Source organism: Globicephala melas, chromosome 3 (genome assembly GCF_963455315.2).
Source record: "Globicephala melas chromosome 3, mGloMel1.2, whole genome shotgun sequence".
In the NCBI taxonomy this organism is placed as follows: domain Eukaryota; kingdom Metazoa; phylum Chordata; class Mammalia; order Artiodactyla; family Delphinidae; genus Globicephala; species Globicephala melas.
Genome location: NC_083316.1, coordinates 76,354,323 through 76,378,587, shown reverse-complemented (window position 1 = coordinate 76,378,587; position 24,265 = coordinate 76,354,323). Strand labels below are relative to the sequence as shown.

Genomic DNA, 24,265 nt, shown 5'->3' with positions numbered 1-24,265 from the left:
AAAAAAAAAAAACACCAAAAAACCTTCTGTATGGGGTTGTCAGATATAGCAAATAAAAATACAAAACACTCTGTAAAATCTGAATTTCAGATAAACAACAAAGAGTATTTTGGTATGTCTTGTGCAACGTTTGGGACATACATATACTCAAACATTATTCATTCCTTGTTTATTTGAAACTCAAATTTAATTGGCTGTCCTGCAATCTACCTGGCAACCCCACCTCCACAGCCGCTCTGTGTGATCTCCTGTTTTATTTTCTCCGTGGGACATTTCACCATTAGAAATTCTGTTTGATTCTCCCACTGGAACATGGGCTCCATGAGGGTGGGGCCCTCTCCGCCTTGCTCACAGCTGCATCCTCAGAGCCTATCATATGGCCCGACACAAATAAATGATTACATATAGTAGGTGCTCAATAAATATTTGTTAAGTATTTGTTATAAAGGAAAAATAGAAGAATAAAAAACTTAAAGAGGTTGGTAACATATCCAGAGCATACTGCCAGCTGGATGAGATTGGAATTAGACAATACGGTGCCAAAGCTCTTCTGAGTTTTCCACATTTTGGGGTGTGGAAGGCAGTGGAGTTGAGAAGGGGCATTGTGTCACCTGCCATTCAAGAGGCTCTCAGTAGAATCAGAAGACCCTGGGAGCAGTAGATTTCGGGAGAAACAAAGTCTAAATGAGCCTTTCCCATTTGCTTTGCACGTAACCAAAGGAAAACGCACTTGAGTGAAAAGAACAAGGTACTCTGCGTTTGGAACGGGGTCAGAGGCAGTGCGCATCCTCCATGTCTTCGGACACGGTCAACTCTCTGCAACTTGAGGGCTGGCTTTATTGTCAGACTCCGGAAACCTCTAAACCCGGATCACAAGAGAAACTAACGGCACAAGCAAAGAGCGGGGAGGGGCGGATCAGGATGAAGTCAAGACAGAAGAAATCGAACTCTGGTCTTGGGCCCAGGCCGGGCAGCGGGGCGGGGGCAGCGGCGTTCAGCCTCAGAACTCGGTCAGCTTCACCTCTTGGTGTGGACACTGGGCGCTTCGCAGGACCCACTGAAGGCGCATAATCTCCACTCGAGCTCACTTCGTCGGACCTAGGATGATTGCCGGAGGGCGAGTCTAGCGGCCGGCCCGGAGCTAGCTGCGTGGGTAACAGTGGTCGGATCCTGGGGCGCAGCCTGGCTCTGGTCCCTAACCAGCTCCACCCGGCTCTCGCCAGCGCGTCCTCCCACCCAGGAGCTGGAGGATGGTCCCGGGGCGCGCCGAGTGTCTTCAGCCCGATCATCCCTGTTGTGTGAGTCGCACGCGCGCCCAGTTCGGAGGCAGCCACCCTCGCCGCCGCTGACAGGTGCTGCCCGGAGAGCGTCGGGTGCGGTCCCAGGCGCAGCTGGAAATGCACGCCCGGTGCGTGTAGCGTCCCGAGCCCGGAGCCACAGAGGAGAAGGGGCCAGGGCGCGGCCTGGGGGACTCCAGTGGACTGGAGCCGCGGAGCGCGGAGCTAGAAACTTTGCGGCGGCCGAGATTTGGCTACAGCGCCAGCCCACCCCCGCGGGTGCGGGAGGAAGAGGCAGCGCCGGAGTCCCGCGGCCGGAGAGCCTCGGCGGCGGCGGCGTCTTTTCCCCGCTCTGGCCTGAAGCCGCCGGTCACTCCCGGCTTCTGCTGCTGCGTCCGCCGTCGTCGCTGCCACCGCGGGGCTCCGGGAGGAGGCGCAGCCGGAGCGGACGGAGAAGAAGGAGGAGGGGAGCGGAGAGCAGGGGGTGAAGGATGGAGCCCCCGGCTGCCGCGGCGGGCTCGCCCGAGCCTGCGGCGGCGTCCTCTTCCTTCCAGGCCCGGCTCTGGAAGAACCTGCAGCTAGGGGTGGGCAAGAGCAAGGGCGGCTGGGGCGGGCGCGCGGGGGTACCCGAGCGCCGCACTGCGGACACCCCGTCGCCCTCCCCGCCACCCCCGGGGGGTAGGCGGGACGCACTGGCCGGCTTGGGTGGCACGGGCAGCAGGTGGAGCGGCTTCAAGAAACGGAAGCATGTGCTGGACCGCGTCTTTTCCTCCTCCCAGCCCAACCTGTGCTGCTCCTCGCCGGAGCCTCTCGAGCCCGAGGGTGCGAGCAGAGCGGAGCAGGGGTCAACGCTGCGCCGCCGGATCCGCGAGCATTTGCTTCCCGCGGGCAGGGGCCCGGTGGCAGCCGCCGGAGCAGCCGGAGTGACGCCTCCTGGCGGACGCTCTCCGGACTCAGCTTGCTCTTCGTCCTCTGCCTCATCCTCCCTGTCCTCCTCACCCCAGCCGCCCCCGAGGGGGGACCGCGCCCGAGATGAGGGTGCACGGCGTCGGGGCACCGCGGCGCACTTGTGCCATCAGAAGAGTTCCTCCCTGCCGGGCACCGCCTGCTTGGAGCAGCTGCTGGAGCCGCCGCCGCCGCCTCGAGCTGAGCCAGCACGGAGCCGAGCAGAGCCGCGAACCACGAAGAGCGAGGCGCGCGGCAGCAGACGGGTGAGTGACAGGTGGGCGCGGCCCGAGCCTAGGTGCGCGGGGCCACGCCTCCAGCTGTGGGCGATCGAGACCCCGGGAGTTGCTGGCGGGGTAGGGGTGCTACCAAGTTCAAGCAGTGGAAAGAAAACGTCCCGCTCCTGCTTAGTAGAGTACTGACTTGCGCTCTGACTTTACTTTTGACAGAAATAATACCTACTGCTAGAAGCTGTTTGAGTAGCTTTCCCAGTTGCCGATGAAAGTGGAAGTATTAATTGTAGCCAAATAGGACAGGAATAAAGTTAGACACAAAATGGGTACTTTTTGGAGATCTCCTAAAAGGACTGTCCAGCTAAGTCTCATCTTGTCAAAAGAAAAACAAGCAAACCCAACAACTTGCAGGGAAAATTAGAAATGCGAGGAGGTGAATTAATGGCAAACGTGAGGTCATGTCTTGGGGAAACCCTTTAGGCAGAAGTCTGTTCATCTTCCAGCCCTCCCTTCTCAAAACTTTCTGCTGCGAGTGGATCGCTGCTTAACAAATAGCGTGAGTGTCGCTTCCGAGTTAAACCGATGTTCCTATGGCCTTTTTTGTTTTGATAGTCATCTGAAGTAGTTGCGTTTAAATTATTCTGCTGTAGACGTGATGTTGACTCTCTGGTCAGGGAAGAGTCAAGTAAAAATGTACCTGTAAGATCTGTAAAGCGTTCCACTGAGCGGCAGCTTTTACTCCCTCGGTTTTGTAGAGGCGATGTTCTCCTTTTGTAAATTTTTATCAAATCGTGTTAATGCCAGCAAATATTTTGAAAGTTCCATTCTGCCAGAGACCTAAAGAACTCTTTTCTGCCAATACATCTTATTTTGTTTAAATTCTAATTATTTTGACTCTGATTAATTGTTAGGTTAATGATATATACATTAAAACTTTAATTAGATTAAAAGTTGGGTCACAAAAACCATGAGGCCATGCGTTGAAGGGTAAGATATGGGAATAGATGGGATTTCACTTGAAAATGTTTATAGTTTATTGGCTAATTTATTAGTGTAATTTCAGAAAGTAAACCAGAATACTAGTATGTTTTGTTGTTTAATAAACACAATTGCTTGCAGTAACCTGATGTTACTAATGCTCTAGAAAACACCTGATGGTTTAGTAAAAGGTTACAGTTATTCTCAGAAGCATAGGCAGAAATAATACTGACAAAAAGCCTAAATAAACCTATCTTTCCTTTTATCTTGAAAGAGAATCGACTAGAACTCCTGTTTCTGGTTCCAAAATGAGGTAAAAAGTGGTTTTAAAAAGATTGTTTAAATTCAGTGTAGATGAATACTATATATTTTAAAAATATTTATATTTGAGTGTGTACCTAATCCTAATGTATAAGAATTTTAGAGCTGGGGTACTTGCTTACATTTGTTTTTATTAACTTTTATGATCAAGAATGATAAAAAATAAGAACTGAATTAGTTTGGAAGGCAGAGATCATATTGCTGCAAATGTTAACTTAGTAAATAACTTTGCAGTTCACTGAACCAAGATATTTTCACAGTGAAAGCAGAGAATTCAGAATTAATCTTTATATTCATTTTTACCCAAACGTTTTCAGACACTGTCAATCTTTATTTGAAAAACTGCTATGTAAATATAAATTTTGTATACAAAAGACCAAAAAACCTTTTTTGAGAGGATACTAAACAAACATTATTGTGTGTGCCTTCACTATATGTTGGGCACTTCCATGATTTAATCCTCATAGCTGCCCTACATGATAGAAGTTCTTGTTGCTATTTTATGCATTAGGAAATCAATGCTCAGAGAAATTAAATAATCTTTCCAAGGTCACATGGTTAATATATGACAGAGAGAGTTTTTGTCATTCTCCACAATGTTTTTCCATCGCTACAGCTACGTTTGACAACTTTTAGAACTTTCTATGTCTCTGAGATAACTTCAGTCCTATTGATTAATACTTGCAAGTTTACATACATTCTGGATTCCTAGAATCAGTTCTGTGATGGATTAGGTGAATTAATTTGTTCTTTGTTCTCTGTAATGCATTGTTGCATATCTTTTATATCACATTTACAAATGACATTATTGATCATACTGTCTGTAGTTCTAAAGAAGCTTCTCATTATAAAGAACCAGCATTTCAATGAAGTCATAGGAGGAATACAAAAGCTAAAATATCTTTCCAAGAGTAGGTGAAAAGTGGAGTGTAGGCAGGAAAATAAGCCCTGATGCTTTATTGTTGATTCCCTGCATCTGCTGCTCAGGAAGCCTTGTGCCCTGAGAAGTGGACAGTTTTCTCCGTTACGAGTCACAAATCCAGTTTTCAGCAGCTCTCTGTCACTAATGCACAACAGAGGATTCCTCAGTCCTCTAAATGCCTCTTTGCCCAACTCAAGGAGTCTGGCTCACCTCTCTGAATGGAGAGAAGAAAGAAATGGAGTTGGAATCTGGAACTGGAAGAGGACTCTCTAAGGTGTCCAGGAGTAGGTGTAACTCGGCAGCACCCTTCCGAGCTTCCTGCATGTCTCAGAGATCTTTCCTTGCTCTCCTAACACCTCATTGCTGAAGATACTTGGGCATGGGGAGGAAGCTCGTAGCACATGCAGATTTCAGTTTTATTCACAGTTCATAAGCACAGATGGGAACACATAAAAAGAAAAGATGCTAAAAACATTAAATCCATCTTCAGATCGCCTAGATAAAAAGCACTTTCTCTCAAGGAAGAAAGAAAATTCGTTGCAAAATGAGGCAAATTGCTCACATTTTCTCTTGTTCTCTGCTTGATCCTGGCATCAGCCATGTTCTCCAACACACTCCCCACCTCTCCACTGCCCAGCCGAGCACGAGGACACAACAACATATGGGCACATACACTGACACTGAGTGGAGATAGTAAGCAAAACCAAAAAAATCATTTTGGACTGCTAGGGAAAGAGATTTGGAAGTCACTGAAGTATAATAATTACAACTAAACAAACCATTCTACCTCCTATGCCCCTGTCAGCCCTCTTGCTATTATGTTTTCTGTAGCCAAATATACCTTTGAACGACAGTTTAATAGACTTAATAATGCCTTGCTGTTGGGCCATGTGCATTATTTAAAATGTTCTGCTTTGAAAAAAAAAAGAAACCCCGTTCTTCCCACTGATTCTAGTTCACGTGCTGGGCCATATTGTCATACCAGATGCATTTCATTTTCTGCAACGCAGTTGGGAAAGATGCATTCTCAATTTGTGTGCATATCAAAAATGTGCCAATTTTATGTATTCTATCTTGATGAGTTACTAAAATTATACTTTGCTAGAATCAGAAATTCCGTTAAGATAAAGAGTTAGGAATGAATATGTTGCATTTTTTAAGTGTTTTAACAAAAGTGTGTAGTGTTTATGAATGTTAAACCTTTGTTGTTTTTTTTCAAATTCATTTTGTTAAAATTGCTGTCATCGAGGAGCAAAAATGATTTTGAAAAAAAGTGGATAAAATATTCAGGGTATGATAGGAATATCCATTCATTGGGATAAAATTCCTAAAACACATATGAAAGCCCCCCAAAAAAGTGGAAGATATTTTCTAAGATTAAGTCTAGACATGAAGTAAATATTGCTTTATTAATTATCTGATCTTTTAAAGAAAGCCTGTATTTTCAAAAACTATTAAAAATGTGATTTGGGTAATTTTTGCTATTTATTTTTCAGGTGTCTTTAATCTTACTTCAAAGAACCTAACTTAGTCTTGGGGAAGGCACAAGTTTTAAAAATATTCCTAATGTAAATCATTAAAACCACTAAAAATCCCCCAGTAATCTAAAAAGTAAGCTCCTAAAAGGAGTGTTAGTAGCTTTTTCAAAGCTTTTGCAAGTGAGAGAGTGAGGGTGAGATCTTAGAACATTTTGGAGCAGCGTGTAAAGTTTGATGTGTGATTGCATTCTTGAGAAATATTGGGACATCAGGTTGTTCCAGAGAAAGAGCATAAACAGAGTGATAGGTTTACTTTGGAGTGGAATTGTTTCCAGTAACTTTTAATTACTATCAGGTGTATCTGGTGGATCTGAGTAGAGCTGTGGATACCGTATAAATGCAACTGTTATGAGGTAGATGTTTGAAATTGGCTTGAAACCTGTCTCAGTAGGCACTAGCAATTGTGTGCTGTTATTATTTTTGAAAGGTATATTAAACTTTTGCCACTGCCACCGTTACAAGTAGGTGGGTGTTGAAAACAATTAACAGGGGCTTTGATGGTCCTTTTCATTGAGGATGTAAATTATTTTCCTTGCAGTGGTGGCAAAAGTAGCCTAAAATTAACCCAGGCAGTACTGGTGACATCACAGCTTCACACAGTAATGAAAAAATCTTATATAACTTCTGGAAAATATGTGCACATTATCATAAACATGAGAATACATACTTGGAGGAATAAAATAAATTTAACAGATTCATAAAGAAAGTAGGACAAATATTCCCCCTTTTTTTCTGTTGCCCCATTGTTCGGAAATATGGGATGATTTCACAAGATTAAAGGTTAATAATATGTCTTTGGCACCACAAGGAAACATGTAGTATGATTTCTTTGCTCATAAGGATTATCAGAACGTTTGCCAACTCTAGACTGATGAAGAGTAAAAAAGTATGTGTAGATAACATTATAAGCATTGAGAAAATCTGCAGATTCACAAGTTAGGGTAATGCATTTTTTAGTTAAATCATCGTTACTTACAGTATCGTAGCAGACATCTATTTTAGATAAGCAGAAATTAATTTTTTGAAATCTGAAACTTTTTTGCTTTGAACTTTTTATTTTGCTGGAAAACTTACTAAAAACTATATATTTCCCTGCCTCAACAAACCAAGCATCCTAAATAAAAGGACTTGGAAACAAGAAGGCAAGAACATCATTACATGACCATAAAGTGATTTTGAAACTTTTCCAAGAGAACTTATCTCTGAACTTATCTCTTGATATCTGAGAGCCATTTTTGTGAATACTGGCTTTTGGGGCGGGGGGTTGTTTTATGTGAATGAAACAGATATTGTCTTAACTTTCTTTAGGTAAGCTCGCTTGTTTTCATAAAATTACAGTATAACGCATACCTATTTATGATAAGCTTATCTTCCTATAAAGTTAATTATTCAAAGGTGTGAGGCACTCTTCCTCAAGTCCTTTTTTTCACTTGCCAAATAATCTTTACTGTCTTTATTTGTGAATTTTGATTTGTCAACTACCATTGAAAATATCATTTTTTTTCCCTGCATGGTGAACTTTATGTGCTATCTTGATTTCTTTGTCATTGTCAACCTTTTCTTCTAATTTACATTGCTTTTTATAAATCACGTGTGGAAAGTGATTACTGTACCTCAACAATTCAGGATTGTACGCAAATATGTTTCCCCCTCCAATGTATACCAGTTTCTTATCATTAGAAAGGTTTTTTCAGCAGAATAGCAGGCCACAATTTCCCCAGTGTCCCAAGTACTCCTATTTAATATTAGTCTGAGTGCAAGCAACATGAAAACTGCATTTTCAATATAATGAGATTTTAAAGTCCTGCATACTACCTTCTTGAGAGAACAATTTTCCTATGAAATCTGTTTGAGATATTTTATGTCAGCCTTATTTCCCATTCTCTTGGGCCCTAGCCAATCTGGAAAATTATGACACATGATAGGCAAATGGGACTCTGGACATTTTAGGATCAATGCATCCTCTTGATCACATGGGTTTTATTTAGAGAGGCTCCTTCAGTATTAGCAATCTCACTGTATTTTGCACTGCTAGAGTAGAATTCGGCAAGCCTTAGTACGTACAGTGGACCTATTTAATCAGCATTGTAAACTGGATCGGGGAAGACTACTCAATAAATGGTTGCTGAATGAACGAAGGGATGAATGGGTGGGCTGGAGCTGTTCAGAGATAAGTTCTCTTGGAAAAGTTTCAAAATCACTTTATGGTCATGTAATGATGTTCTTGCCTTCTTGTTTCCAAGTCCTTTTATGCCTGGCAAATGTAGTTGACATTCCCCTCTTCTCCCAGTTGCTGGCATGGCTTTCCTTTAATTCTGGTTCATGTCTGAGGGCATAAAGGGCGGATTTGACCACCATATTGTGCTCACGTGGGGGATGGAAGAGTGATTTCTGCTTCCGAGGTCTCTGGCTCAAGGATGCATTTCTTGTTACTGGTCTCCGATTCCAGGTATCTGTTTTGCACCCACGTTTCCTTGTCTGGCCTATGAGATCGTACCCCGACACCTGGATCACCAACACCTGTTGACATGTCCTCACTCATGATCTCTGAGCCTTGAACTCTCCTTGGATCTAAGCTCAAGATACTTTCCTGCCTGCTTCCTTGCACTTCTCCTCAAACCCATTTACTTTAACTAGATTAAAACCCCAATCTTGATCAAGAATCCTGCCCTTACTAGCCTGACTCATTCTGTTGCCAAGTGTGTGAACTGGGGTTCAGACGGTTGGTCAATTGCTTTTCATAGTGACTACCTGTCTAATGCTGAGCCTATTTTTAGAACACCAAAGACTCCTCCAGAAAATCTGCATTGCCTGTCGACTGCATTTGCCTATACAGGGCGTTTCTTCCCTTGGAGGACTGGCCCAGAGCTGGTCGTTGTCTCTGTGTCCCTACTTCCTCTTCTCCTATTTTCAAACTCTCACCATGTCTGCTCTTGGACATCATCACCCTTTTCCTTCGTCCTGCTTGCTTTCTCTTCCTCCTTAATATCGTCTCTCTTTCTGATTGCAAGACGAGTTTTGTAACTGACCATTAAGCATCTGGAGTTGTGCTGTCCCATATGGCAGAGCCACTGGCTGCCGAGCACTGGAAAAGTGGCTAGTTCACGTTGAGACGGGTGGAAAGCATAAAGCGCACACCACATTTTGAAGCCTTAGCTCAAAGAAGAGGAAGTAAAATATCTTATTACTAATTTTTTATGTTGCTTGTGTGTTGAAATAGTATTGTGGGTATATTGGATTAAGTAAAATATATTATTAATTTCACCCACTCCTTTTCATTTAAAAAGGTGGCTGCTAGAAAATTTTAAATTATATATGTGCCACATTTTTATTTCTGTTGGCCAGCACTGATCTAGAGCAGGTGTTCAAACTCCATTACCCACAGGGGCCATCAAAATAAAGAAAATGAGCAAAGGTTTGATGGGGCCCGTGGTGAGCGAGGAAGCTGGTGCCTCATTCGAGGGGCAGCTGCTTCTCAACTCCAGCTGATTATTATCATGCAGTGAAAGCAGTGCTGCCAGGGTTTCTAGATTCTTTAACAGAAGCCAAAAAAATCCAGATTTTTGCGTGAAGTCTCCAGAATCTTGAATTTTTGACAAAGAATTGATTTTTAGAAAAATGCAACACAGACCAAATAAAATATATCTCTGGGCTGACTTTAGCTATCAGCTTGAACTTCTGACTCAGAAAGCTCATGTTTGATTTCTCCTCTCCCCTCCCAGTGCTAGATGAATGTTATCTGGACGTAGTAGGTGTCAGTACATTTCACAGAATAACAGCATCAGGAGTGGTGGGATGGAAGACGGAATGCGGCGGGTTGGAGGGTGCGTGGAAAGATGAGGTGGGGACAGAGAGAGTGGCCAAGCAGTTTGGCTCTCCACAAGGGATCAAAGAAAGTGGTGATGAGAACACGAGAACCATGCTGGGATGGGATCATGGGCAGGTTTTTGTTTTTTGTTTTTTTTTTAACATTTTTACTGGAGTATAATTGCTTTACAATGGTGTGTTAGTTTCTGCTGTATCATACGGTATGCTGACACACATGTATGGAATTTGGTTTTTTTTAATGGATATCACCTGAGTGGGTTGATGAGTCAGCGCTTGTGGAGGGGGAGAAATTGAAGTTAAAGGAGAACGGGGGTTAATTGATGGATGAAGGCCTTAAGGACTCAGGTGGGGGTGGGTCCCAGAGACCAGGGGAATGGTAGCGTCAGTGGAAGAAGGATCCTCTCCCTTGCAGATGGAAGGGACGGTGCGGGTGTGGATGCAGGTAAGGAGTAGGCTGGGGGGCAGCAATTTGAGGGTGTTGCCACCCGATGGCCTCTGCCTTGTTTTGAAGTGTGCTTAGGATTCGGACACAGGGAGATGGAGGAAAGAATATTGCCATAGGCACAGAGGCGAACAAGTGCCCTATGTATTCAAGAAATGGGGTATCACTAGTGGGACTGAAGCCTAGGGTGTGGGGTGGGGTAGAGGAAAATGAAGGTACAGCTGAAGGTCTGGGATCTCTGGGGGTTGAGGAGCGTATCTAGGGAGGCAGAGGGACCCCCGGAGGCGTTTGAGCAGGGGAGACAGGGGCACGTGAGCCTCGGAAGGGTGAAGTTGGCAGCAGGGGCAGGCGACCACTCGGAGGCCAAAGCAGTCCCGTGAGAGCCTGATGTTGGGCAGGTGACTGACCTTGGGGATGGGGAGATGGAAAGATTTATTAAGACCAGGGATGTAGCTGAACCTTCAGGAAAAGGGAGAGTGAAAGGAATAAATTAGAGCACATGTCCTCCTTTACTTATGTTTTTGATTTTTCCTGGTTCTGTTCACAAATGCTTGTATTGAAAAGTATTTTCCGTTGGGAGGGAGAGGGAAGGTTAAGTTTTGAATTTGCATTTGTGTAAAATGGTTAAAGGTGCCAGGCTCTTGAGTGCCAAATTGTCACCTATTTACTGTAATAGCTCAGATTCTTTTTTAAAAACTTATTTTATTGAAGTATAGTTGATTTACAATGTTGTGTTAATTTCTGCTGTATAGCAAACTGATTCAGTTATACATATATATTCTTTTTCATAGTCTTTTCCATTATGGTTTATCACAGGATACTGAGTATAGTTCCCTGTGCCATACAGTAGGACCTTGTTTTTTATCCATTCTATATATAATAGTTTGCATCTGCTAAGCCCAAACTCCCAATCCACTCCTCCCCAAGCCACGCCCCCCCGCCGCCTTGGCAACCACAAGTCTGTTCTCTATGTCTGTGAGTCTGTTTCGTAGATAAGTTCATTTGTGTCATATTTTAGATTCCACATATAAGTGATATCATATGGTATTTGTCTTTCTCTTTCTGACTTAACTTCACTTAGTATTGTAATCTCTAGGTCCACCCATGTTACTGCAAACGGCATTATTTCATTCTTTTTTATGTAAGAGCTCATATTCTTTATATTATAGTTATTTTGGATTCTTCCATGAGTAAAATAGTTATTTTCCCTGCAGTATTAAGCACTGAAAATAGTGTTAAGGGAGCGAAAAAAGGGCAAAACATGTTTGGCAGTTTAAAAAAAAAAAGGTAAAACAAGAAAACCTCCTACACATTTCTGTTACATAGATTTTTTATGGTGTCTGATGTCAGAGAGACTAAATATTTGGGGAAATATTTATAATGAAAAGGTTTGGAATTGAAGGACTCTGTTGGCAATTTTCGATCTTAAGGCATTGTGGCTCAAATGTGTTGAAATATGCATTCTCTCTCAGATGCAGGGTTGACCCATGCATGACACAGGATCAATTTCTGAAAATTACAAATAGTTACTCTCTCAAAATAGAAACGATATTCTATCTGGACCCTTAAGCCATATTTGACCCTTGTTCTTTTATTGAAATGTAAAATAGCTTTTTTTTTTTAAAATAGCTTTTGATAAGAGAGAAATTCATTTCTATAGTTTCCTTTGAATAATATTTTCACCACACCAGACTAGAAGTCTGAGTGTTTTCCAGAATCTCTTTTGCGATTGGAATAGGTTTTGGAGACAAGTTCTGTGTCACTACAGAGCTGTTGCCAAACCTCAAGCTCCCTGGCGGTTGGAACACTCTCCTTCAGCGTGGCCGCTGTCTCCTGGCTGAGAGCAGTCACAGGCTGCGCCTCCCTTTTCTTTCTTTGCCTCCCTGGACTTTCAAAAGGAAGCAGGAGTAGGGGGCAGGGGCGGGGTCCAGCTGAGATTGGGATCTCGCCTGGTTCTCTGTGGCCTTGCACACATGCCCTTTCAACTCAGTGGCTTTAAGCAAAAAAAAAAAACACATTGACTTAACCAGTTTGGTTATCGCCCCAGTCCCACTCTGCTCCCTTCGGCCTGCTAGGTGGCATTCGTTTACTCCAGACTCAGGCTGCTGCTTCTGTGACTCCTGAGACTTAGGGGAATGGGAGAGTTGGGAGGGAGAACGACCTTTTGCAGTTAGCTTCCCAGGCCCCACGCCCTCTGCCTCTTTTCAAGGAAGATGGAGCTTTGTAAGGTGTTCTTAATCTGCTCCTCTCTACCTGACATTTTCACTGTCCCCAGTGCCAACGTTTTTCTTCCTGGGTATATGCCAGGGTATGAAGAAGAACTTTACGGGCCTTGCCACGAGAGGGTCTTTGTGTATTTTGAATGACCAACCATGGTTAGTCTGTGTACCTCTGTCACAGGACTATCCAGGTGGTATATTCTTTGGGTCCTGGCTCTTCATTCTCTGCCCTCCTGCCACTTGCCTTTCAGCTATGTCATTTCTCTTTCTTTCTGGGAATAAGAGCAGAGAAAATAAAAAAGAAAAGTCAGGCATTTTTTTTTTTTTGTTAGGGGCTTTCATAATTTTTTTCCCACAGTGAAGTTTAACTAATTGGCTCCTATAATGTTTTGACATTTTGTGTTGCTCTGACATAGGCTGTACACACACACGCACACGCACACCCACACCCACACACAATTATGCCGTAACCTAGTATGGTTTATACACGTACCTGTTTTTCACATGCATCATATTTCCCACTGGAGTCAAAGATAAACAGAAGAACTCCAAAACTCTTCCACCTAAATTTAATGTGATAATACTAAATTTCAGTGATAACATAGTCCTTACAAATGGTCTAGGTTCATTTAGTATGAGTAGGTGTACAATAACCAGCTCAACCAATGAGAAAAAAAAATTAGAAGACAGTTTTTATCGTTCACTATGGAGTGTGTTCTACAAAGGGAATGAGTAATCTTCCTTTGAATTTAAACTAATGTATAAGGAATACCTTTTCTTCAGTAAGAATAATCATTCTTCTGTAACTATTCATCTTATTTACAGCCACCGTGGAAGAGAGGTCTTTGAATTATTTCCTTAATCTTTTGCAATCTAGATGTCACAGTAACTAAGATCTGTCGTTAGTATTTTCGGCTTGGCCTGGCTTTACTCTCACAAAGTGATCCTCACAGATAAAAAATGGGGAGACATTTTGGAGAGTTTCCTTACTGATACAGTTCACCTTTTAATTAGAGAAAAAGTGATCCCTTTATTCTTATTTTTTTTAATTGGGGTATAGTTTTACAATGTTGTGTTAGTTTCTGCTGTATAGCAAAGAGAAGTAGAGTTCCCTGTGCTATACAGCAGGTTCTTATTAGTTATCTATTTTATACATATTAGTGTACATATGTCAATCCCAGTCTCCCAGTTCCTCCCACCACCACCCATCCCCCCGCCACTTTCCCCCCTTGGTGTCCATTCGTTTGTTTTCTGCATCTGTGTCTCTATTTCTGCCCTGCAAACCGGTTCATCTGTACCATTTTTCTAGATTCCACATATATGCGTTAATATACGATATTTGTTTTTCTCTTTCTTCACTTACTTCACTCTGTATGACAGTCTCAACCCTAAAGAGTTATACCTTTAGGGTTGTAAAGATGTATTCTCATAATCACAGAAAGCTCAATTTTTGAAATCACCTGAAAAAGAGAGTTGGAGAATAACTGAGTTAGGACCAAATGGATCTGGGACAGCAGAGCTTTTGTTTGTGTTGGCTGCTTAAAGGATGTTCTATTTTCTGTTAATGTTGCTAATGATTCTCAATGACTCTTTTTATAACATAACTCTCTTAATTATATATGGATGGCATTTTGAATGGTGTGTTTGTAAGTGTCCATTTCATATTTGAAAATCTATTTTTTTCTTTCTAGGAGTATAAGTCTAATGTGAGTTCCAGGCAGCTACACAAATTTTGTTTGTATTTGGTGCTAGAGCTTTGTACCAGGTTTGTGTGGACTTGTTTTGCATAAGTGTCCATGACCATCTTTGTAATGTTATCTGCTGGGGTAGGGCTTGGCCTTCACTCCCCTGCCTTTGAATTAATATTTGTTAAATCACAGTGCACACTCTGTCTTCTGAAGTTTCATTATATGAGGTAGGACATGCTCACGATGGTCTTCTGACCCCCCTGGGCTGGGCTCTCTTTGCTCAGTTGTGTCATGTTACCTATGACATGAGGCCAACTAACTATGGGTCCTCTCACCCCCATTTTATTTTATTTTATTTATTTTTCTTCTAGGTTAATTGAGATATAATTGACATTAACACTGTATAAGTTTAAGGTGTACAGCATAATGATTTAGATACATCATGAAATGATCATCATAGTAAGTTTAATGAACATCCGTCATCTCATATAGATATAACATTAAAGAAATAAAAAGAAATTTTTTTTCTTATGAGGAGAACTCTTAAGGTTTAGTGTTATAACAACTTCCATGTGTAACATAACACAGTGTTAATTATATTTGTCATGTTGTACATTACATCCCTAGTACTTATTTATCTTAAACTAGAAGTTTGTACCTTTTGACTGTCTTCATCCAATTCCCACTCCTCCCCGTCCTCTCTGGTAACCACAAATCTGATCTCTTTTTCCTTGAGTTTATTTGTTTGTTTGACACTTTATAACTAGTATTAATAACAGCTAAACACACAGGGCATTTATAATGTATTGGCACTATTCTAAGTGCTTTTTATGTATTAACTTATTTATTTACTACAGTACTTTCTGAAGTAGGTTTATTATCATTTGCATTTTCCAGATGAATAAAGTGAGCTAGAGGAGAATAGGTGACTTGTCCCAAGTCACACATCATATAATTTGGATCCAGTGCACTTGGCCCTTAAGCTCTACAAAGGAAGGCTGTTTGTAGTAGGTTGTGCCTGAGAAGCCCGGTTTAGGAAAACAGCTCCAAGTGGAGTTGTTTTTTCTCCTCATCTCAGTATTGACATCAGAGCTCTTCTTTGCCCCTGCCATTTCCTTCCCATCTTTCTGATCTCTGAAGGTTGTCTCATAACAAGAAAATTTAATGAAGACAGATTTAGTATAAAAGATTTTGGTGTCAGGCATAAACCTGGCTCTACCACTTCCTTCTTACTGGTTGGAAGCCCTCTGAGATCTCTTTGATTGCTAGATAATGGTATAGCTAGCAACTTTTAAATGTCAGTCCTGCTTAAAAAAACTCTTTCTCACCAAGTGCCCCACTATACATCATTGTTATGTCTGTTATTGATATTATCCTGAGGAACATGTTATAATTTACAAGACCCTTATAATTATGTATTTTCTATATTCTATAGCCTCATCTCATCTCTGTCATTAATCTTCTCTTGTTCCATGAACAGCATGGTAGTAGTGGAAGGAAACAAAGTAGATCTATCTACTAGGCATTCTTTGCATTGTATCTCAAATAGATGTTATAAAATATGTACATTATTTCACTTTAACTCTCACAGAAATTTTGACGCAGAGATATTGTTATGTATGCATTTATTTATGACACATAGGTATATGCTATAGTTGTATCTTATATACGGGAAATTCTTAGAGGCCATGTTAGTAATTTGCCTGCAGTCCTGATTCTGTCTACAGTTAGTAAGTGGCAGAGTTTGGGTAACAGACAGCTGATTTCTGCCAGGGCCATAGTTTCCAGGGTATCCACTGCTCCACCAGTAGTGAGGGCACATCAGTGCACCAGTGCCAGGTACATGACGTGCCCAAACCGGTGATTTGTGGTTAAGTCTGGTATTCCTTCAACACCAGCCCTGTCAATGAGTTTGAGTCTTACCATTGTTTTGGAGGGATAGCTGGAGGAATGTGCCATTATTAGTTGGAGAAAAGTATCTAAAAAAATATAGTGAGGGGCTTCCCTCGTGGCACAGTGGTTAAGAATCCGCCTGCCAATGCAGGGGACACGAGTTCGAGCCCTGGTCCAGGAAGATCCCACATGCTGCGGAGCAACTAAGCCCGTGCGCCACAACTACTGAGCATGCACTCTAGAGCCCGCGAGCCACAACTTCTGAGCCCGCATGCCACAACTACAGAAGCCCATGAGCCTAGAGCCCGTGCTCCGCAATAAGAAAAGCCACCACAGTGAGAAGCCTGTGTACTGCAACGAAGAGTAGCCCCCACTCGCAGCAACTAGAAAAAGCCCACGTGCACCAATGAAGACCCAATGCAGCCCCCTCCCCCCCCAAAAAATATATATATATATATATATGTATATATATAGTGAGTGGGAGTGTGTTAGTTTGTTTATTTGTGGGCTCAATTCCAAGAGCTCATAAGTGAATATTTCTCAGATCATTCTTCTCGTGCATGCTGTACATGTATTTTGACTTCCAGTGATGTTGTTAAACTCGTGTAAAACTAAAGGTGTACATTCTGCAGTTAGTCTACGTGTTAGGATCTCTGGACAGGAAAACAAATCGTTCTCAGAGCATCTAGTTGTTTGTGAATATGCCCAAGTGGGGTATATTCTTTAAATAAGGAGAAGGCAAGATAGTTCTTGCCTTATGGTACAACCAGTGGAATTGGTACAACTTCTCATGTTTCTTGCTAATAACAATAATAGCACTAAAATCTTAGTCTTGTGCCAGTCAGTGTTTCACAGGCATTACTTCATAGTCTTTGTGACGATAAGGAGCTGGAATTCTTAGTCTCATTTTGTAGATGGATCACTGGAGGCTCAGAAAGTGTGAGGACTTGCTCAGGGTGGTGCAGCTGTAAGTGATAGAGCTGGGATTTCGTACGTAAGTGACTGGCTCCAAACCTCATGACTCTAATTGCCATGTTCCATGGTTTTCCTCAACACTGAAGAGCTGCTACATCTCCTGAGTATTGTCATATAGCTCTTTGCCAGGTGTCTTGGAATAGGGGAAAAATTTGGTTAGAATGTTCTATGTCGTGAACCAGCCCCAAGTACATATGTGTTGCTGGAAGATCCCATTCCAATCCAACACCAATGATTTTGGTAACTCATCTCTCCTCTTTTCTCTCTCTGGTCCTCACACGTTTATTAAATATTTACCCTGTGGTAGACTTGGTATCTTTTTAATACCTTGATAAAGAAGACAGACCAATTCCTGTTCCCATAGACCTTATGATGTAGTAGAAGAAACTTTCATTAAATTAAAAAAATACACAAATAATTATCAATTACAGTTGTGATAACTCATTCAGAGGTATATAGAGAGAAATAGAACTACAGGAATGAATTGCAAGAGGTCCCAACCTAATCATGCAGGAAGGGGAGGGACAGGGCAGATTTTCCAGAAGTGACATGTAGGATGAACTACAAAGAATGAATAAAAGTTGGCCAGATTTCCTGAGGAGAGGAAATGAGGGATGTGGCGGATGGTTATGGGCAGAGAAAACCACAGCAGAAGGTACTTAGAGAAAGATTGTGTGGGCAGCTGGAATTTGGTTAATAAGAGGGAAAGTGAGGGGGGATGGGTCTGGAATGGTTGGCAGGGGCCAGATTATACAGGGTCTTTTGGGTCATGGGGAGATTTTGGACTCTTAGGTACCGAAGCCGTCTTGAGAGCCTAGATGCCTCTGAAGAGCAGAACCACCTTCAGGAAAGTTCTTGACTTTCCTGGGAATAGCTTTCCTTCACTGCTATGTATGGAATCACATTGCACTCATAGGGTTGTTTTGTAAAGAGGTAGAGAAGTATGTTGGGGCCACCTTTCTCTACTAAGATAATGGTATTTTTTAAATGTCTATAATAAATAGAAATACCAAGTGGATGAAAATATTATTCCCCCTGGAAAAACACATCATTTCACTGTCCTCTTGCTTTTTTATTGAGCACTACTGGAAGGTAAATGAAGGTAGGAAATGCAGTCTAATTTCCTCCTGTCAATACTCAGGGGAGAGAGTCTCTTTGACAGCACTTTTCAGAGCCTAGGTAGGGATGAAAATGAGATAAAGCTTGGTGATTCAGGTGTTACAGCTGTAAATTATGGAGAACATATTTTTTATGAGCTTCCAATTTCTTCCCTGAAGTCAGAGTGGGGAAAAAGAATGAAGAACTCTGGAAAGGAGTTGTGTAAGGAGGTGTACATTTAAAAGTCTGTATTTGTTAACATGATCGTGGGGTGATTAGGAAGACGGCTTATTGAACACGGTGGAGCAGATTTGATTTAAATTTTATATTTTCCTATATATTTTTTAAGATATAAAAATCTAAGTTTTATATTTTCATGTATTAGCCAATATTCACATTTGCGAAACAGATACACAGTAGTGCATAAGCAGGAAGGAAAGCTTAAAGTATGTAAAAGCTACCCATTACACTTATTGTACAATGTTATAGTAGGAAAAGAAAGGAAACGTAAAAATCCCTCATCAAGACTGTAATCTGTCAAAGTTGAATCAAACCTGACATGGGAGCATAAGGCAGCCTACCTGCCACTCTGAAAGCTTAGGGTATGGATTCTAGCATGTCCAGCAAGTGTGAGTGCTCAGAAATTGTACCAAGCCCTGCCCAAGTCAGGCCTGCCAATCTGTGCTTTGATCTCCCCAGCCAACTACTGTCACGACCAACACCCAGACAACATGGGTTGCCCTGAGCACCCAAGCATCACTGCCATCTAGTATAAGAAATAGCATCTAGTAAAAACTTTCAATGATATAAGCCATGCCCAACTCAAAAGAGTATCAAGAACCTACATATTCTTTATCTGCGTAACGTGGTTTCTTTTTGTTGTTGTTCTTTATGTAACATTTTACTGGAGTCATAACCAAGTAAACACTATGCTATTAAAATAGCAAAGGGATTGAACATTAATTCTCATTCCATTTGGGGATCATAAAACCTTTCCAGAAACTAATGAAAGTGTGGCATTCTCTTCATAAAGAAATACAGTTGTACACAAAACTAATATTGTGCATTCACCTTCAAGCAAGGAAGTCCATGATTTCCAATCCATGGTCTCCAAAACCCTCAGTTACTCCCCTTGGGATAAAAGGAAGACTCAGTGATAATTCTCATGAAATAAGATGGCCTTAATAGCACTATAAAAAAATAAAAACTTGAGTCTCTGAATTTTCAGCCATGACCTTGTTTACTTACTTATTTATTTTAGAACCTTGCAGGGTGCATGGACTGATTCTTCAAAGGAAAGAGCTATAGACAGGCCTTCTAGGGAGAAGGGCAGACATGCCCAGAAATAAGAAGTCAGTCGTGCCCTGCAGCATTTCCTGAAGAGACCGGCATACAGTTAGAGCCCTAATTTGGTCATGATTGGCATTTTTTGTTAATATTGGGTTCTGTTTTCTGGAAGTTGATTTCTCTTCCCTTGTATGGAGACTCTCCTTTGGGACTGAACCACTGAGAAGCAAGATTCTATTACGAGAGAATAGTGATATCGAATAAAAGCTTCCTCTGATTCTCCTCCTTAGTGGACAACACTTGCTGACTATTGGCTGCCCTCACAGGGTCTTGTTCTAGATTCTGGGGACTCAAGGCTCCTGCCCTCTGGAAATTTTTCCTCTTAGCTGGGGAGATAGTCAATATACATAAAAGATACATGTCACTACCAGGTAGCATAAATATCCATCTTTAGGGGGATAAAACCATGGGAATTCCTTTTCTCAGGAGATAAATACAGAGGCTTAATTATCTCATTGTAACAGCTATGGGGACAATTGGTCTGGTTTGCACCAGCAGTAGTGTCATTAGACTTTTGTGCTGTCAGCTCTCTCTACTCATTTTCTCTCAATGATTCCACAGCTATCTAATGTGCTAAAAAAGGTAGAGGCCTGCAGCCTGGAGGCCTCTTCTTTTTTTGAAGGAAGAGCTTTGTTCAAGTTAGAGGGCAGTTCTCAAACCTAAGATGTGGATGATTCAGAGGGACGTGGATCTCTGCTGTGTGTGCTGGGCCTTGACAAACTGAAGCACAGTTATTCCCTTTAAAATCAACCAACGAACCACAGGTCCAACTCAGAGCTCCTTGTCTGGAAGCCTAATTGTCCACTTGGGGCAGTGGCCTTTGAGAGGGAAGGTGGGTGGAGCTGGGGGTGGAATGTGAGTGCCTGTTGGAGAACTGTTGCTTGGTGCTTGGTGGACCAGGAACCAGGAAACTGACCTGCAGCTGGCTGGCTCCATGGGTCCTGCCAGGTGGACCAGGCTCGGGCACTGAACCACACCATGGTTCCTGTCATCATAATTTGAGGAGAGGTGGGTAGGAATGGAGATGTCTAATGAGACAGATGGAGCACAGGCATCAGGGATGTCTTATTCAGGACTCCTGCCTTGTTACAGGAGCTCAACTCTTCTTGGATATGGCTTCAAAGGAGAGCGTATCTGCTCACACCTGGCAAAGCCCCAGGGCAGCCTGGATCTAGAGCCTCAAACAGTGCCATCAAGTCTCTGTCTCCGCCCCTCCGTCCTTCTTTCTTCTCTTCCCTCAGAATTGCTTGGCCTTGGGCATCTTCTCTCTCAGGTAGGTTCTCTCTACCTGGTGGCCTCCAGCAGCTCTTGGCATCCATCCTCCCCACAGTTCTTGGGAGTAAGTCCCATTGGAATGATTTGGAGCGTCACTGTGCCTCCTGTGGCCGGGTCACGTGTGTACCCTTGGAGCCCAGGAGTGAGGGGCATCCAGCTTAAATAATATGGACTGAGAGGGGGAGGGAGGTGGGTCCTTAAAGGCAAATCAGATTGCTTGGAGGAGGCAAAATTTTTCAGTGTCCACATGGGTTCAGTCAGTAATCAGCAGTTGGAAAGATGAGTGTTCAGCCATCCAAAAAATCTGTCTGGGGGCTGCTGGACCCGGCTCCTGGCTTGGAACACAGGGTCCACTCCAGTTCTGCAGAGGGAGACTTTGTTTTCTGTGTTTTTAACGTAAAACGAGCATAGAATATGGCAAGTAGGTTCTTTTTTTTATGCCTTTCTTCTTGAATGGGTTATACTATGTAAAGCCATAGTAATGAGATGACTCATTTTAAAGTCAGGTATTCTACAAGCGATAGCACCTGAATTAACCTAAAGGGTAGCTGATTTATTGAGTCCTAGAATGTTGGAAAAGGACCTATAAAACATACTTTAGGGCTTCCCTGGTGGCGCAGTGGTGGAGAGTCCGCCTGCCAATGCAGGGGATACGGGTTCGTGCCCTGGTCTGGGAGGATCCCACATGCCGCGGAGCGGCTGGGCCCGTGAGCCATGGCCGCTGAGCCTGCGCGTCCGGAGCCTGTGCTCCGCAACGGGAGAGGCCACAACAGTGAGAGGCCCGCGTACCGCAAAAAAAAAAAACAAACAAAAAAACCAAAACAGACTTTACATAGGTAGATACTGATACTTGGGAGATGAATATACTGAAGAAGTTAAGATAATGTCCTCTTCTCCCTTTCTCAGAGCCTAGAATATAAGCAGTTCCTGATCCACACCCCACTGAAGAAGTTTCATTTATACAAACATGCTTGAGTATATTCAGCCAGTGCTGCCTCAGTTTCTCCTACCATCCCTGCCATCACACAATGGAAAAAAAACTTTGCTTTTAGGGTACCTGTGGTTTCAGTACAAAGGAAGAGGGAAAATAGTGCAAAAGAAGAATGGCTTAGGTGAGCTGCCTGCCCCTGGGATGCGGACCAGACTGGTTGACTTTGCCAAGGCAGAGAGAAGACCAGGTGACTGTCTTCCAGAGCTCAGTAAGACACAGAACCTCTCCAAACCCCCCGTTTCTCTTCTGTAAAACTGGGGGAATAACATGCCTCCCCACTGGTGGTGTTAAGAGGGTCCAGTGAAGCCGTGTTAGTTCCTGGCATCGTAAGTGCTCAATATATACTTATTATTCTCCCATGACCCTGCCCCCGCCCATCACTGCTATTAGCCTGTTGTTCTCCACATTTGGCTTAACAAGTCTTTTCTTTAAAAGCTACACCAGTGTCTTTGGAGCCTTAAGGAATGAGTGTTTACACGTTAGCATGAATTAATTCAGTTAGATTCTTTCCTCCTGGATAGAAAACTGTAAAATTTGAACAAGGGGTGGAGTTGGTGGGGTGGGAGTGAATTAGCTTGATCTGTAGAATTTGTGGCAGTAAGCTGGGTCTGGGTGAGTGCTACAGGACTTAAGTCTTGGGAACTAAGAGGCTAGAAAATAGTGCAGCATTGAGTGGAGGTGCATGGGAAGGGAGAATGCTAACTAAAGACTTTCTCTGATCCAGGACTTGGCTACAGAATGGCTCTGGATCTGGCACGGGCATGGGAAACTACGATGTTCTCCTCCCGTCCCTCATAGCTTCTTGCTCCCAGAACTTGGGGTGGACCCGCTAGTGCTGCATTAGGAGGGCTCATTTGGAAACCAGCCCCCATTTATGACATTGCTTCTCTGGGCCAATAAAGGCAGTAAACAGCTTTCTAATGAACTTTGGGAACCTCACCAGTTCAGGAAGCCAGAGGGTGCTTGCACTTTACAGATAATATTTTCAAAATGATTAGCCTTCCTACACTTGTGAATTTCCCGTCACCACATCTTAAGTGGAGTGTCTCAGATAAGGTCACTTTTAGTTACTTCCTTTGCTTAATATTTGCCTCACACATAGTAGATACCCCACAAATGTGAACTCAAATTGAATAATTAATATATGATTTTTCTATTAAGTGAAGAAAAACCTTTAATTTTTAGAGTATTAGGAGGATGATCAGGGACAGATTACATGGTATGACATAAACGAACTTTTACTTCTAAATTTTCTGACATTTATTGAGAGTTTTGGTCATTCATTTTATTAAAAGACTATCTCAAGGAGCTGATTAGCCGTAAGTTTTTAAAAAAATTCAACATATCAGGGCTTCCCTGGTGGCCCAGTGGTTGAGAGTCCGCCTGCCGATGCAGGGGACACGGGTTCGTGCCCCAGTCCGGAAAGATCCCGCATGCCGCGGAGCGGCTGGGCCCGTGAGCCATGGCCGCTGAGCCTGCGCGTCCGGAGCCTGTGCTCCGCAACGGGAGAGGCCACAACAGTGAGAGGCCCGCGTACCGCAAAAAAAAAAAAAAAAAATTCAACGTATCTCTATTAATTTCCTGATATCTGTATGATAGTGAACTTTTTCAAATAAAACATTTCATAAATCTAAAATTCTGTTCTGAAAGAAAGGATCCAGTCAACATGTTTGAAATTTTCAGACTCGCATAAAATCTGAAACAAACAAACAAATAAACCCAACCTAGGAAAGTTGAATGCAAACTTTCATTTGTAAAATCATAAGCTTTTCTGTTAAGCTACTTTTTATTCTCTTGGGAATATCCCACAACATGTTTTAAGGTTAAATAGACTGAGATAATCAGTTTCTCAAATATAGATGTTCTAATGGGATTCCCAGTCTTTCTAAGCACATAGCTATTCACATAGATGTCTCTGAGATTTTTGTGCTGAGAACTGATACAGGCATCTTTATCTCATTTTTGGTCTTTTTATCTGATTTGTATTTTTATTTTTAAGTGTAATTTCCTTTCACTTCCTAAAAATTAGTGTAATGTGTAAAAATAGTGATGCTTTTGGTATGTTTTAAAGGTGTTTACAGAGTGCCTCCCTAGGAGTGCCTAAGTTCCTCAGCCCTTTCACATCTGAAATGAACTGTGTGCTCTCAGAAGTCTCCTTGATTAAAAAATGTGTCTAAGGATTATAGATTCCATTTTTAAGAGCTTAATCCTTTTAAGATTAACTGGTGAGAGTAAATGAGCAGGCAGAGACTTAATGAGGACAGATCCATGGTGGAAACTTTGATGCTCCGCCCT

The 24,265-nt window shown here is 42.5% G+C and overlaps 1 protein-coding gene across 13 annotated transcripts in view; it reads left to right on the top strand.

Annotated features, from left to right (window-relative positions):
• Window positions 1–673: 673 nt before the first annotated feature.
• MCTP1 (multiple C2 and transmembrane domain containing 1) overlaps window positions 674–24,265 on the top strand; it is a 541,550-nt gene continuing 517,958 nt past the window's right edge. For 4 of the 13 annotated variants that reach the window (XR_009563431.1, XR_009563434.1, XR_009563430.1 and 1 more), the window contains exon 1: window positions 674–2,488. Coding sequence is in view for 8 of the 13 variants with exons in the window: in XM_060296021.1 (XP_060152004.1) it covers window positions 1,769–2,488 (720 nt within the window). In the remaining 5 variants the exon portion in view is untranslated. The remainder of the gene's footprint in view (window positions 2,489–24,265) is intronic. The other 9 variants (XM_060296016.2, XM_060296018.2, XM_060296017.2 and 6 more) reach the window with 6 other exon arrangements.